This window comes from Tetranychus urticae, chromosome 1 (genome assembly GCF_039701765.1).
Source record: "Tetranychus urticae isolate SD_2017Ah chromosome 1, NJAU_TeUrti_SD_1.0, whole genome shotgun sequence".
Taxonomy (NCBI): domain Eukaryota; kingdom Metazoa; phylum Arthropoda; class Arachnida; order Trombidiformes; family Tetranychidae; genus Tetranychus; species Tetranychus urticae.
Window position 1 is genome coordinate 13,271,600 of NC_142958.1, and position 14,262 is coordinate 13,285,861.

The window sequence follows — 14,262 nt, forward strand, 5'->3', positions numbered from 1 at the left end:
AAGTTATTAAATGAGAAATCTTCAATTGAACTAATGACGGGAAAGATGATTGATGAGAAATTGAGTTACAAAATAAAGACTGACCAGGTGCATAGTCATTCAACTTAATAGTGAGGGGAACAAATTGAGAGATTTTTTCTACCATTTTCATGATAAATGAAAAATTAAAGATGATGAGGATAAAGGGTAGAAAAAAGAACAAGGTGGAGACAGAATATACATCATGTATATCATCATTGAGTTGATTTCGATAAGAATTATAAGGGCTTTTCTTGTGTTGATAAAATTTAGTTCATGACGGCGTGTTGATGTTGAACTTGTTAGTTAAGAAAATGAACATGTTTTTGTTGATGATGATGATGATGATGGAAGAGGAAATTCAAGGTGGAAAAACGAGGTGATGGTGTATTGTTGTTAAATTTAGATGATGGTCAGAAGATTTTCAGGTGAAAGACATTAAAGTAAAATGGGATTGTAGATTTAATGTTGACCATTTTCAATGACGAAGAAAATCATTAACTAGTTACGGTTACTTAAATATTGTCTTTTCCGGGCTCAACTCAACTGATGATGGTGATTAGGTTAAGAGTGATGAGCTCTTTGTCTTGATTTTTTTTCTCTCAAATAAAAACTACTTTTCTTTCATGAAAACAGTTGAGCACATTTAATAAATAAACATTTATGTAACTGATAATTTTGCTTTACATAATCAAAGACACTTTTTTCTAATGTTTCCAATGTTTCCAGCTTTATTGCTTTAAAATTTTCACTTCTTATTCAGTTGATTCACCCGAAATGAATTGTAAAGATGAGTTTTGCGATCGAAAATTAATTTGAATCAATCCAAGTCTTCAGGCCTAACTGGATGTGGTAATGGTATTATTGATTTTTTCAATTTATCCCTTGATAAAGCCTTACGCATATCTGAAAGTATAAAAGATATAAAGAGTTATCACAAAAAATAATTCGAAACTTAGACGGAAAAATAGTTTCAAAAATTATCTAACCATATGCATCTTCATCAGGATCTCCAATGTAATAGTCGATCACTCTCCGGTAAACACTGTATCCAAGTCTCGTATACATATCTACGGCCACTTTATTTGAGACGCGAACAAACAAATCAACAAAATATGCTTCTTTTCTGAAGTCAAACAAATGAAAGAAATTAATTTGTATCAAAGTTTAAAAAAATTATAATTGAAAGCATACTTTTCTGATATCTCTTCAAGTCCTCGCATCAGTTTAGCAGCAATACCTAATCGACGATAGACATGATCAACAGATAGGGCAGTAACATGACCTCTCCATGATTCGCCGGTGCCTTCAATTTTACCCATAACTGAAATGACATTACAAAGAAAATGAGAATAAAATTCAAAGAATAGCTAAAAATTAACTTACTATAGCCAACAAGTTGACCATTAGGAGCTTCTACGACTTGAAAATATTCAGGCCAGTGGCCAATATATTGTAAATAAAATGATAGGCCATAAGTTTCCGTCCAAGGATCTAGATTACTAGGTGAATAAACAAAAGTATAGATATTAAAATACTGTCATCGCTAAAAATATAAATCACATGTGAAACAGAGAGGAAGAGAGAAAAAGAGAGAAAGAAAAACATTAACATAGACAAATTAGAGATTAACATAGAAACAGTCAAAAAGTCAACTTACATGTTGTTGTATTTGAAAAGATCTTCACATCTGAAAGGTCTAATATTGGTCATGATAAATGACAATTAAGTCCGGAACGGTGAAAAAGAAATAAAGAGAAAAAAGAGTTAAAAGAAAAGAAAACGAGACAAGAGAGATTCCTGTGAGATATCCAAAATTATCGAGAAAACACTGAATAAACAAATAAACAACAACAAATGCAAACATGTGACAAGAAAATAAATTCTCAATAGATGTCGCTATCAGTCGATAAATAAGGCGAAAATAAAATGGCGGAGAATAGCCTACTTTCCCCTTTACCTTCCCCCCCGTGCAGCAGTAAAAGAAGAAAGAATGTGAGTAAGAAAGAGAAAGTAGGAAGAGAAGTCCTTTCTTTTTCTCTTTGTCTGACATTTTGCGCCTTTCATTTGGTTTGAGCCTGAAAACCTTTTTATTTCTTGTTTCGCCCATTTTAACTAAATAATTTTTTTGTGATTTATCTTGGTTTTTTTTCTAATTTAATTTAATCTTGGTATCAATTTAAAAAATAATCGAGAAGGCTGTAAAGTTCAACCATGTCTAATAATATAGTTTGTGACGGTGGTGGCACTGAAGTTGAAAACATAACAGAAATACAAAATTATTTGCAATCTTTTAACAAGGAGATAGGTGAGACGACGGTTAGCGCCACTGAAGCTAATAACCAAACTACACAACCAACTTATTATACTATTGAAGCTTCTCAGGTAAATTAATTTCTTTATTAATCGCCAAAATTGAGTCCTTTGAATCATAGACAGTCACCATATTTTAGTCTATTACTACCTCTTTATCTCCTCCCCCCTTTTCTGTCTTTTCATCATTGACTGCCCTGTATATCTATCAATGACTGTTATTACACCTTTACTGTTTATTTTTATTGTTTTTAGGTATTAACGCAAAATGGAGGTTCATCAACGGGTACAAATGTTGTTGCTACAGCCCCCGGTACTTCGAGTGATGGTACCGGGGCATTTCCCACTTTGGCTCTTGTCCCTGATGCTGTTGGAGGATATGTTCTCATCGTTCAACAGCCAGCTGGACAAGAACAGGTTTCTAGCGCTTCTCTGGTCTCAAGTGCTGGTGGTACCTTAGCTCTAACTCGAACTAGTGAGAGCGGTAAGTGCACTGTTATTCAATAAAAAATTGCAATTTATGCTAATTTATTTTTCGTTTCAATCCCTTACTGCAGAAGTCAAATCGGACCAAATCACAACTGATGACAGTTTGACTTTACCTTTTCAAGTTAAACAAGAGAGACTGGAAATAGAGAAACCAAATGATATTTCTGTATATGACTTCGATGAAGGTGAGATTGTCACACTGTTTATCAACGAACTATTGAACTTGATCGACCAATTTATCATATTTTCCTTTTCATAGTCAATCCACCTCCTAGCTCGGGTGCCATTGAGGAAGAGGAACCCGAAGAAATGCTTGATAATGATCAAGAGGACATGTTACCGCTGGAATCGGGAGACAAACAAAACAATGTTTTAGGTATTTTCATTTTGCCCTTCACTCACTATTCCAAGTCTCAAATTTTAATATTATCTTTTTTTCTTACTTTCAGCTACTCCAAAAAATAAGAGGCCCAAGAAAAGTCCAGCCACCACTGGAAAGAAGCATAAAATATCAACTCCTCAAACTCCATTGAATCCTAATTCACATATGTGTAACTATTGTAACTATGCTAGTAACAAACGTTATCTTTTGTCACGGCATATGAAATCTCACAGTGAAGAAAGGCCTCATAAATGTGGTATATGTGAACGAGGTTTCAAAACAATCGCATCTCTTCAAAATCACGTCAATACGCATACTGGTGTAAGGCCACACGGCTGTAAATATTGTGATGCAGCATTCACTACATCAGGTAATTTAGAATTAAATGATTACTTTATCATGAAATTGACATATTCTATTATTATTATCTAGGTGAACTCGTCAGACATGTTCGTTATCGACATACTCACGAGAAGCCTCATAGATGTCCTGAATGCGATTACGCCAGTGTTGAATTATCCAAATTAAAAAGACATATGAGATGTCATACAGGAGAACGGCCTTACCAGTGTCCCCATTGTACCTACGCCAGTCCTGATACCTATAAACTCAAAAGACATCTTCGAATTCATACTGGCGAGAAACCTTATGAATGTGATGTTTGTCACGCAAGATTCACCCAAAGTAACTCGCTTAAAGCGCATAAACTAATTCATAGCGGTAACAAGCCAGTCTTCAAGTGTGACCAATGTCCGACAACGTGTGGGCGTAAAACTGATTTAAGAATTCATGTCCAAAAATTACACACGAGTGACAAGCCTTTGACGTGTAAAAGATGCGATCAATCTTTTTCCGATAGATATTCATTTAAGATTCACCTTAAAAGTCATGAAGGAGAAAAATGTTTTAAATGTGACCTGTGTAATTATGCCAGTGTATCTGCCCGGCACTTGGAATCACACATGTTGATTCATACTGATCAGAAACCTTTCGAGTGTGACGAATGTGAACAATCTTTCCGACAAAAGCAACTCTTAAAACGGCATAAAAATCTGTACCACAATCCAGAGTACATCCCGCCACAGCCTAAGGAAAAAACGCATGAATGTCCTCATTGCACCAAAGCTTTTAGACACAAAGGTAATCTTATGAGGCATCTAGTTGTGCATGATCCCGATGCTTATAAAGATGCCAATTTTGATTCAAGTGGTAGAATGAATGACAGTCATCAGCTGATTGACGAAGAAAGTGACGAAAACTCTCAAATGGTTTTGCCAAACACGGATGAAGAGTCGTTAGAGCCACAGACTTTACAATTCACATTAGACCCTCAAACTCAACAAATTATTTCTGGTGACCAAGTTGTTGTATTTGAAGTGGTCCAAATCAATAATGAAGAGGAATCTAACTCGACTAGTTCGCATTCCTATGCAGCTGTCGATCAAAGTGCTGCCTCAACTGCTGTTGTACCTCCACCATTGGTGATTACAGAAAATTTCAAACCATCAAGGGATCAAAAACAAAAGGATGTTGCTGAATGTTTTGGCTTCAAAAACGACGATGAAGAAGATGAAGCGATACTTTCAATGCCCGCTGCTCATGCACAATGAAGCTAACTAGACACTGGAAATCTGTTCAAACCTTGTCTTACAAGTCAATATAATGTATTAGATGAAATTTACAACAGTATGTTAATCAATAAACATAGTCTAATGTTTATTGATACAACCGAGTCAGCATTATATTAAACTTGACGTTAAAATGACCATATATTGAGTTCAACATGTCTTATTAGAAACTGAAAAAGGGAAGAATGTTTTCTCATTAATATTATCTGAAAAAAATGTGACTCAAAAACCTTGCGATGAATTTTCGATTCAACAATCAATTTCGCTTTTCTAGATTTTCCGTTCTGATTGGTTCGTACATTGGCAATCTGGGGCTGAGAAATAAATTAAAATTCAACCTTTAAGCTCTTTAAATTAATTCATTTCAAAACCTTGAATCAATTTGAATTAAATTGCGAAAAAAATAAACTGCAACTTTAAATTTTCCAACAAGATTTTGAAACCATTGAAATTATTTTAAACTAGCTTAAAATCGAAGCTTTAAAATTCAAATTTCAATTCTTTCTCATTTGTTCAGTTTAAAAGAGGTATTTCTCACTAGAAAACGATAAACCGAAACAGAGCATTTGGCGAAAATTAGTTTCCACTTAAATACAACTTTTTTGATTCTCATGATAAAGAAACGAATGATTTAACATTTTCTCATTCATCCAAATTCAGAATGTCTGCATAATCTTGGGTCATTGATTTGGTTTGAAATTTCTTTAGCATAATCTCGATCGATCCTGAAGACGATACTTTTATAGCACTATATTTATGATTCAGAAAAATCTGAATACTTCATACCTCTTAATTCATTTTGCTTAATAGTTTGATCCAAAAGTTTCAAACTGCCAATTGTCAGTGTTTACAGTTTTTCAACTGAATTTGTTATTATTAATGAGCGTCCTCTACTGTTGAATTTTGTTCCTATGTGTCAATTTTTATGCCACAGATGAATCACGTTGGCTTTGATAATCTTGATCAATCAACTGATTCCTTTTTGATTTTGTTTATATTTTGAATTTAATTGTAAAACAATAAAATGACTTCCATACTTATGTTTTATCATCTTGTGGTTGCTTCGAGTGTAACATGTCTCAAATTTCTTTTAATGCCATCATAGTAAGTAAATTTTTGCTTTCTTCCTTTCTTTTTTTCTTTTTTATTTCTTCTTTACATTTGTTTACAAAGTTACCGGTAAATGAAAATATGCTATCAAAATTTATCACCTTCTCTTTTAATAATCTGTTATTCATTCTTTTCTAGTTATTCAACTGACTTTGAAGTTCACCGAAATTGGCTTGCCATCACCAACAACAAACCAATATCACAATGGTATACCGAGTCAACTTCACAATGGACTCTTGATTATCCACCTTTATTTGCTTGGTTTGAAATGGGTCTCTCTTTGGTTGCACCTTTCTTTGATCCAAAAATGCTTAGAATCAGCGCTAAACCGTATTCAAGTTATTATACGATATTTTTTCAACGTCTTACGGTTATCGTCACTGATTTGATTTTTGTTTACGCGGTCTTCCAATGGATTAAGTTACTCAAGAACAACAAGCATTTGCAAAGATATAAGATTAGAGATGAACTTTACCATCCAGCAGTTGTCCTATCATTTCTATTTCTCTGGAACCCTGGTTTGCTTATTGTTGACCACATTCATTTCCAATACAATGGACTTTTGAGTGGCATTTTGTTGCTTTCCTTGGCTCGAATGGTTGAAGAAAAATTCATCGAATCTGCCTTTTGGTTTTCAATTCTTCTCAACATGAAGCATATCTATCTTTACGTTGCCCCAGCTTATTTTATTTACCTCCTGAGAGTATACTGTTTTGACAAGGATTTAAAATTCCTTCGAGTCAATTTTGCAAAATTATCAAGCATAGTCGGTGGAATTTTCATCTTTTCTCTTGGACCTTTTATTGTAATGGGACAAATGAAACAACTTTTTGCTCGCCTCTTTCCTTTCGGTCGTGGTCTGACTCATGCTTATTGGGCTCCAAATTTTTGGGCTTTATACAACGGAGTGGACAAAGTGCTTTCTATTTTGTTATCAAGAAAAGCAGAAAATGCAGCTATGACTGGTGGTCTTGTAAAACAATATCAACATGCAGTCTTACCAAGTGTACCACTTTTTAGTCCCACTATAATTTCATTTCTATCTATGGTTGTAAGTATTTCTAGTTTTGTTTAATGTCTTTATAACTTTCACTGTTTAACTGTCATTTTTGCAACTTTATTTTCATCTATTCTCTCTTGTAGCCTATTCTCGTTCAATTATGGAAAAAATGTGACCAACAAGGCCATTCTCCAACTCTCTTTATCCGATCAGTGATTTTATGTGCCTTCTCATCTTTTATTTTTGGCTATCACGTTCATGAGAAAGCCATTCTTATGATAATCTTACCGCTTACACCTTTGGCATTGATATCTCCAATGGATGCCAACATTTTCTTCATGCTCTCCTCTATTGGCACCTATTCTCTTTTCCCGCTCCTCTTCAAAACTGGTGAAACACCAATTAAGATCTGTCTTCTTCTTCTATATAGTATCTACAGCTACCAAGCTTTAACCAAAATTAATTTCTTCGATAAACCAGGAGCAGCAAGTCTACTCCTTCCAACTTTGGATCGCCTTTTCCTTCTTGGAATACCTATTCTTCAACTTTACCAAACATTGGGTCCATATGTTATTCCTTTCTATGCCAAATTACCCTTTTTACCTTTACTTCTTACTTCGACCTACTGTGCTTTGGGTGTCGTGTATCTTTATGTCAAAAGCTATTTGCTTACTTTCAAGTTGAGAAACGTTGAAGAGTTCTGATTGCAATAGTCAAGATAATGGAAAATTCATAATGGCATTGATAATTTATCCTTTTCATTGTACTCAACGGTAATCACTGCCTTGCAATACTTGTATAGCTAAAACAATACTTCTTGAAGCTCTCATAAGGAAAATCAATTAAATTGGACAATTAAAAGTCAACTTATTTAACAAAATAAATCTTCAATATTCCTGTCGATAATTGTCATTACTTCAACAATCAAATAAGTTTAAATTTCCACGCCGGTCAAGGTAATGAATATAATCAACTAAACCACAAAAAAATGTTTCATTAACATCTTCATAACGTTGTTGTGGTTGACTTCTTTTACTCAGTCAATCATTAAATCATAAATATTAATCAGTAAATAGCTGCATCCGTTCAACAGTTAATTATCGTGTTTAAAATTTTAAACATTTAATGATACTTAACGAACAATACAGCTTTAACTTATCGAGAAAAAACCCAATTTTGAATGAATTATTTCTTTCCTATACAAGCATAAAATTAAGTAATTTGATTTGTACTCTATGCAATTGAATTGGAATATTTTATTTCTAATAAAAGGCAAACTTTTCAGAGTGAAAGTAAATCAGGAAAGGATTAAATAGATTACTGAGTTGACATAAGTTGGATAAAAATTGTTTAATGTGATTTAGCCTGAAAATTTGTCTATCAAGATTGAACTTTACTTTTCAAATGTTTCTTCAACACTTTTTTTAACCTACAAGGAATTAAAGAAGGCAAAAGATTGTCATGATAATCTTAGCCATAATAACAACATTAATAATAATAACAACATTGAGCAAAAGGCTTGGTGATAGAACAACTGAATTTACTGATTTCATAGAATTGTCAAGCACACAGAAAAAAAGAAAAGAATCAGTAATATTAATAGACTAATACATAAAAGTGAGAGAAACGAGGAGTAACAGTGATTGGAACAATTTAAGATGCGCTATTTTGCTCATTGTTTTTGATTAATAAATTTCCAATATCTACCGAGTATTACATAGTCAATGGTAGCAACATTTAGACATAGAAAATCAAAAACAATTAATATTAATTGTTTACTGTAGCTTTGGTTTGCCGTCAACAATTAAATACAGTTTAGACAAAATGTTACATTTTTTAAGTTTATTATTTAAGCTTCATCGATTGGCCTCTGCATCTTCTTCTCGTCAGCTTAAGGTTTTACATTTCCATGATCAATAAAGTTAATAAGTGATATTAATTACACTCCGGTGAGATTTATATTTATATGATTTAACTATTTTCTGGACGATTCTTTAGATTAATCAATCTGTAAACAAGCATCCCTTGCCATTTCACATTTAAGGTTAATGAGACTTTAAATTAGAAGGATTATCCTCGAACTCCTAAAAACATGTTCTTATATGTTTCAGCACCTTCTCTTTTCCAGTTATTTAAACCTCGGTGACCCAATAGTGATACCAAATTGGCGCGTTGATTGTCAAACTGACTAATAAGTCCACCCATTGAATCCAAACGGTTAGGGGAATCAATCAAACGAGATCCACTTTTGGGTCGGATTTCCCACATTTCACCTTCAGCTGATGGAGCCAGCCTAAAATTAAAAAAACTGAGACGTTTTAATAAGCAATTTAACATTTAAAATAACAAAAATAACTAAAATTAGTGAAAAAATCAAGAAAATATCGACAAAATAAAGCATTTCTATGTTGAGCTTATCAAGACTTGAGTTAGTCTCGTCTAATATTCAATTCACAAGTAAATTTCCAGGTTTACAGATAAATCTGTCAATTTTATCATTAAAGGTTAATATAATATCTTGATTAATATAATTGATTGGTTAATTTGAATGAAAAATGAATGAAAATTTTGAAAAATCTAATAACTTTTTCTGGAGTCAATTTATTTGATCGTTTTTATTTGAAAAATAAAGTTGACCTTTTTTGAAAAAATATCAAAAATGATTGTAGCATAAAACACTTTGATAATTAATCTTATTGAATAATTAATACGATTAGTAGGTGGCAATAAAGGGAGGAAACAGATTGAAATATTGATTTAATGAATTTGAAAATATCATCATTGACTTTGATGATTACATTGTATTCAATAATTTATCCAATTTAATCGTTTCAATCATTATTGATGTTTATTTTTTTCAATGCATTAATAATGGCAGTAATTTGCGAATCTTTTCCTTCTTTAATAACTTAATTAACTCAATTTCAAGCAAAAAACCAATGCTATTCAGATTTGCTATTGACGATTGACTGTAACCGTTGGCACTATTGGATAACTTGAAAATGATGTTTACAAGTTTTCCACATTTCCATTAATCTGATTGAGAAATTCATCGAGATTCATTGAATTTGCTTTTGATTTTAATAAAAGTAACAAATTCAATCAAGATAATGGAACTACTTTAACTAGTTTGGATAATATTATATGTAATAACGATGGTACATTTGATAATAAAATCTCGAGTGAAATGAAAAGGATCAACAAAATATTATTGCTTCGGGCAAAGATTTCAAGTTAATGTGTTGATCTAGAATGTCTATTACATTAGTTTCATGTCAATTATGATCTTATTAACTTACTTATTGATGATCTAATCAAAACCATTGTATTAGATAATGTTACTTTAATAAATGATATAAATTGGTTAATCAAAGCTAAACTAATCAAATGACAAGTACAATCTTGGTAGAGCAAGAGTTTGGCCTTAAGAAAGTTTGCATCAGAAACAGCCTGTGATTCAAGATTAATCTGGTGATTAATTGTTAAAGATTGAGAGGCAAATAAGCGATTAAACTTTGTATCACAGTGTTATGATCAATTATGATCAACAGTTGTTCTGATCATCAAATTGGTTAAGCTGTTAATCTACTAGTGAGATACATTTCATCTTTTCATTTCATACTTTGGATTGATTTTTGATTCGGTTTCAATGATTTGTGACTTACCGGTGATAGAAGCGTGTGATTCTGTCCATGGGTGTATTAAGCTGATTGTTATGAACATCATTGATTCCTATGTAATGTAGTAAATTGTCCTCATTGCTACTGGTTTGGGCCGTTGCGATAAGAGTAACCATTGGCAAAATAAGGGTTAAAGTAATCATTATGTGATCAACCATTTTGATTTAACAGTGTTTTTAGCCAGAAAGATGGTCGGCAGAGACGCAGTGATTAACTTGATTGGTAAGAAAAAGCTAGATGAATGTAAATCGGGAAAACAGCGAGATAGATGAATCGACCCAGAAGCAGCAAAAAAATTAGTATCAGTGGTTGAAAACTAGGATTTTGTTGAGACGAGTATCAACTTTTGCTTGATCACCTTTAAAACATGCAACACTTTATACCAACAATCAACTAAGAATCAAAATAATCACAAAAACAATGTTTTTAAACCTTACAACTTGGCCTTTAGCTTATTTTTGATAAGACAACAAAGGTAAAGAATCAACAATAACAAAAGAAAAAGTATCTTCCAAGTTAATCTTTGTTTCTCTCTGTCTCTCTCTTTTCATTATCTTCCATTATCATCCATTTTTCTATCTCCCTCACTGGTATAGGATGAGTTATCGGAACAAGAATTACCTCCAATCTATCAGCATGATAAATTCAATACTCAGAGGAAATATGGTTCTGATTATGTTAGCAGCTCCTTTTCTTACTGCTATTATGGGCTGCTATTACGTACCAATGATTTTGTTCAATGTCATGCTCGAAAACGAAAGGTGTTCATATTGACAAATTATCAGCTTGATCCTCTTTATCATCATCAGTGTCATCATTATCTTCATCATCATCCATACCATCTCTAATATTCATCATCATTGTCAACGCTTTCATTTAAATGTTGAATCATTTAACATTTGAAAATGGTTTGTAATGAACTTTGGTGAGATTCAAGCATTCCCCTTGTTACTTTCAGTGTAAAAAATTGTAGATCGTCATTCCAAGTCTTTTGTTAACTCCTCTGAACTTTTTGTTTCCTGCTCATGGTCCAACCTGTTGAAAATAGAAATGAAAGCAATTTTAATTAATCATAAAAGTTAATGATGATGATGATAGAATTGAATTAGTAATTTCACAGATTTCATTTCAAGTCATTTTGAAAACAAAACAGCTTCTCTATCCATTTCAAGCTATAGATTGAATTGCAATAGGCATATTAATTTATTAATGGGACTGTTCATTAGTTAATCACTTTGAAACATAACTTGTTGATCTTTTTTTGAAAGGTCAATTAAAATCTTTGATGTGTGTTAAAAACTAATCTGTTGGAGTGATTTTGTTTTTTTATTTCATACAAGAAATATTGCTTCTGTTGTTTGTGATGGTTGAGAGAAAAGATTGAAGCATTACTTTGATTATCGTCGAAATTTAATTAATCTATTATATTTTTACCGGAACCATTACTGGATGATATAAATTGATCTGAATGGAGGCTCACATAGATAGACAATTGTGGTTTCTGGTTATTGTTAAGTTTACCTTTTATTTTCAGCTTTCAGGGTGAATTTTAAAAGCACAGCAATTGCTATTACCAATTGTTATACTTTTTTGTGTGTGTTAATAGTGAAGATTGATGATTCTAGCAACAGATAACTTCTTTAAATTGAATGAGTTTACCATGATAACACTCAGTTTATTGATATTTCGCTTTTCGCAACTAATCTAATTGCTGTTCATTTGAAGATAAGATCTGGACAATATCAGTCAAATAAAATGATTCATTGGATAAGTCATTCAATTGAAATGAACAATTGAAGGTCGGTTGTAAAGAAACTTACATCTTATTGATTATAGGCAAACTGGACTCTGACAAACAACTGGTTACGTGAATAGAGACAAGCATATTGACAATTTTAGCAACTAAAGTGGCACCACGATTACATCCATGATTGGTCAGCTAAACATTGATTGACTCCGAATGATAATTCATTTCCATATTTCTGGTCCAAACCCATCATGAAAGGAAAATGTCTGGCTGTGAAAATAAAAGATTGACGTGTAAATAGCTTGGCGTTTTTACATAGGCTAGATTGATTGAATGCTTCACTGGATATTGAACAATTTAAATTTAGTTTCAAATTATATCATACAGCATGTAGATATATCATGTAGATCAGCATGTAGATATATCATGTAGATCATGTAGATATATCATGTAGATCAGCATTTTGATGAAAAATATTAATTAAACACCTATTTATAATTACCTTTTCTAGAATTGAAAACACTTTCCTTGGTTACACAATTGGTGGATATAACATTACAGTAAATCGTTGCTTCAATAAGGCATTAAAATGGTGATGAGAAAAGCTATCCAGTCCGTGGGAATTAAACCTTGGCCTGAATAGGTTTAATTGAACAATAATCAAACTTTAAGGGCTAATTGTGGTCTAAACTTGGGCCAAATATTGGCCTACACACTTAATTAAAATTAGTTGGCATAAAACACAAAAGACGAAAAGACAAGATTGAAAGCTTTCAAATGGCTAAGCCTTAACACATGCAACTTGAGTGACATCTAAGTCGTTACATATTCATTTTGTTTTCTTATTATTCTATCGTATGTTTTTATCAGTTGAAACCCTTTGAGTGTTTCTTTGCTTTTAAGAAATGTGATCAAGCCCTATTGTATATGATTGAATCAATTGATGAAAAGTTCAATTGCTGTGTTAAAAAGAAATGCCTCTTTATTTAAAATTGTTAATTTATTTAATAACAGCTATCTCACTGTTTACACAGTATTGACACTTTTTCAATCATCTGCTGGTCAATATTTCAATGAGCCATTTACAAATTTTCCTGTTAACCAGGGTCCAGGATCGTTCGCTTATCCACCGATTGCTAATTTTCCAGTTACTCCATCACCATATTATGGTTCACCATTTACTTTAGCAAACTATTTTTCCCCTATGGTTCAACAGTCATCGCCTTTTGTACAACCACCAACTAGCCATTGGAATCATCCACAGTTGGCAAGCAACAGTGAGTCTAATGATGCCAGAGCTAACTTACCATTTAGTGGTAGTAATAGTGATTCCAATTCGGATAGAGGGAAAGATATTGTTGAAGGAGAGGAAAACACGAACCCAAAAATTACGGATAACCACGAAAAGCAAGCGGAAAAAAATACTGAAAATATGTGGCCGTCAGACTCAAAATTAACGACTGATAGACGTTTTGGTTTATTGTCTAAACTGTGGAATAAAAAGAAGGCTAAGAAACAATCGACTAAACATAAACATGATCACTTTTACCATCAAAATGTTCACCATCACCATCATCATCACCATTATCATCATCATATTCACCATTATCCAGGTGGAAAGCCAAATCCTTTCAAGAGTGCAATGAAAAAATTAAAATACAAATGGAAGTTCAAATCGCAAATCAAAGAAATAGGTGAAGCTCCACCAACTCAACATATTTACGATCAACCACCACCGGTGCAACCCTCTTATCCAGATCCTCAACCCTACACTGTTCATCATCATCATCCTGGACATAACGGTTACTGGTGAAGCATGAAAAACTTACTATGCCATCAAAATCATCAAAGTTTCTACACATCATCTATAATTCAAATCTAGACATGACTCCATG

General features: G+C 32.7%; 4 protein-coding genes across 9 annotated transcripts; 2 read left to right on the forward strand and 2 right to left on the reverse strand.

Annotated features, from left to right (window-relative positions):
• Positions 1-635: 635 nt before the first annotated feature.
• On the reverse strand, positions 636-1,853 carry Naa20A (N-alpha-acetyltransferase 20 A). Its single transcript, XM_015927755.3, has 5 exons — positions 1,679-1,853; positions 1,405-1,520; positions 1,213-1,342; positions 1,008-1,144; positions 636-924 (listed from the first exon to the last, which is right to left on the reverse strand). The coding sequence occupies exons 1-5, from the start codon at positions 1,729-1,731 to the stop codon at positions 839-841; spliced, it is 522 nt and encodes a 173-aa protein (XP_015783241.1). The 5' UTR covers positions 1,732-1,853; the 3' UTR covers positions 636-838.
• A 207-nt stretch (positions 1,854-2,060) lies between these two features.
• LOC107361037 (uncharacterized) lies at positions 2,061-4,970 on the forward strand. The gene is made up of 6 exons (XM_015927752.3): positions 2,061-2,403; positions 2,587-2,815; positions 2,889-3,005; positions 3,080-3,196; positions 3,270-3,572; positions 3,635-4,970. Exons 1-6 carry the CDS (start codon positions 2,233-2,235, stop codon positions 4,810-4,812), a joined length of 2,115 nt encoding a protein of 704 aa, XP_015783238.1. The 5' UTR covers positions 2,061-2,232; the 3' UTR covers positions 4,813-4,970.
• Positions 4,971-5,755: 785 nt separating this feature from the next.
• xit (ALG6/ALG8 family glucosyltransferase xit) lies at positions 5,756-7,824 on the forward strand. Its single transcript, XM_015927753.3, has 3 exons — positions 5,756-5,934; positions 6,079-6,991; positions 7,084-7,824. The coding sequence occupies exons 1-3, from the start codon at positions 5,855-5,857 to the stop codon at positions 7,642-7,644; spliced, it is 1,554 nt and encodes a 517-aa protein (XP_015783239.1). The 5' UTR covers positions 5,756-5,854; the 3' UTR covers positions 7,645-7,824.
• A 635-nt stretch (positions 7,825-8,459) lies between these two features.
• LOC149094612 (uncharacterized) lies at positions 8,460-13,162 on the reverse strand. Of its 6 annotated transcripts, none has more exons than XM_089266246.1 (5): positions 12,870-13,162; positions 12,441-12,633; positions 11,345-11,655; positions 10,606-10,853; positions 8,460-9,233 (listed from the first exon to the last, which is right to left on the reverse strand). In XM_089266246.1, the coding sequence occupies exons 4-5, from the start codon at positions 10,776-10,778 to the stop codon at positions 9,011-9,013; spliced, it is 396 nt and encodes a 131-aa protein (XP_089122372.1). In that variant the 5' UTR covers positions 10,779-10,853; positions 11,345-11,655; positions 12,441-12,633; positions 12,870-13,162; the 3' UTR covers positions 8,460-9,010. The 6 variants fall into 6 exon arrangements, with proteins under 6 accessions (XP_089122372.1, XP_089122370.1, XP_089122367.1 ...); XM_089266242.1 differs by having other exon boundaries at positions 8,768-9,248; positions 12,870-13,160; XM_089266245.1 differs by having other exon boundaries at positions 8,768-9,233; positions 11,242-11,655; positions 12,870-13,145.
• Positions 13,163-14,262: the final 1,100 nt, after the last annotated feature.

What these genes read in the sequence shown, in the direction of transcription:
- Naa20A (XM_015927755.3), bottom strand. Translation starts at nt 1,731, where the DNA reads ATGACCAATATTAGACCTTTCAGATGTGAAGATCTTTTCAAATACAAC. An exon ending in TGGTCAACTTGTTGGCTATA is followed by an intron (nt 1,343 to 1,404) that starts GTAAGTTAATTT and finishes ATGTCATTTCAG; the next exon opens with TTATGGGTAAAATTGAAGGC. An exon ending in TCCTGATGAAGATGCATATG is followed by an intron (nt 925 to 1,007) that starts GTTAGATAATTT and finishes TTATACTTTCAG; the next exon opens with ATATGCGTAAGGCTTTATCA.
- LOC107361037 (XM_015927752.3), top strand. Translation starts at nt 2,233, where the DNA reads ATGTCTAATAATATAGTTTGTGACGGTGGTGGCACTGAAGTTGAAAAC. An exon ending in TGTATATGACTTCGATGAAG is followed by an intron (nt 3,006 to 3,079) that starts GTGAGATTGTCA and finishes TCCTTTTCATAG; the next exon opens with TCAATCCACCTCCTAGCTCG. An exon ending in CAAACAAAACAATGTTTTAG is followed by an intron (nt 3,197 to 3,269) that starts GTATTTTCATTT and finishes TCTTACTTTCAG; the next exon opens with CTACTCCAAAAAATAAGAGG.
- xit (XM_015927753.3), top strand. Translation starts at nt 5,855, where the DNA reads ATGACTTCCATACTTATGTTTTATCATCTTGTGGTTGCTTCGAGTGTA. An exon ending in TTTCTTTTAATGCCATCATA is followed by an intron (nt 5,935 to 6,078) that starts GTAAGTAAATTT and finishes ATTCTTTTCTAG; the next exon opens with TTATTCAACTGACTTTGAAG. An exon ending in TTTCATTTCTATCTATGGTT is followed by an intron (nt 6,992 to 7,083) that starts GTAAGTATTTCT and finishes TCTCTCTTGTAG; the next exon opens with CCTATTCTCGTTCAATTATG.
- LOC149094612 (XM_089266241.1), bottom strand. Translation starts at nt 10,778, where the DNA reads ATGGTTGATCACATAATGATTACTTTAACCCTTATTTTGCCAATGGTT. An exon ending in ATCACACGCTTCTATCACCG is followed by an intron (nt 9,249 to 10,605) that starts GTAAGTCACAAA and finishes AAAACGTCTCAG; the next exon opens with TTTTTTTAATTTTAGGCTGG.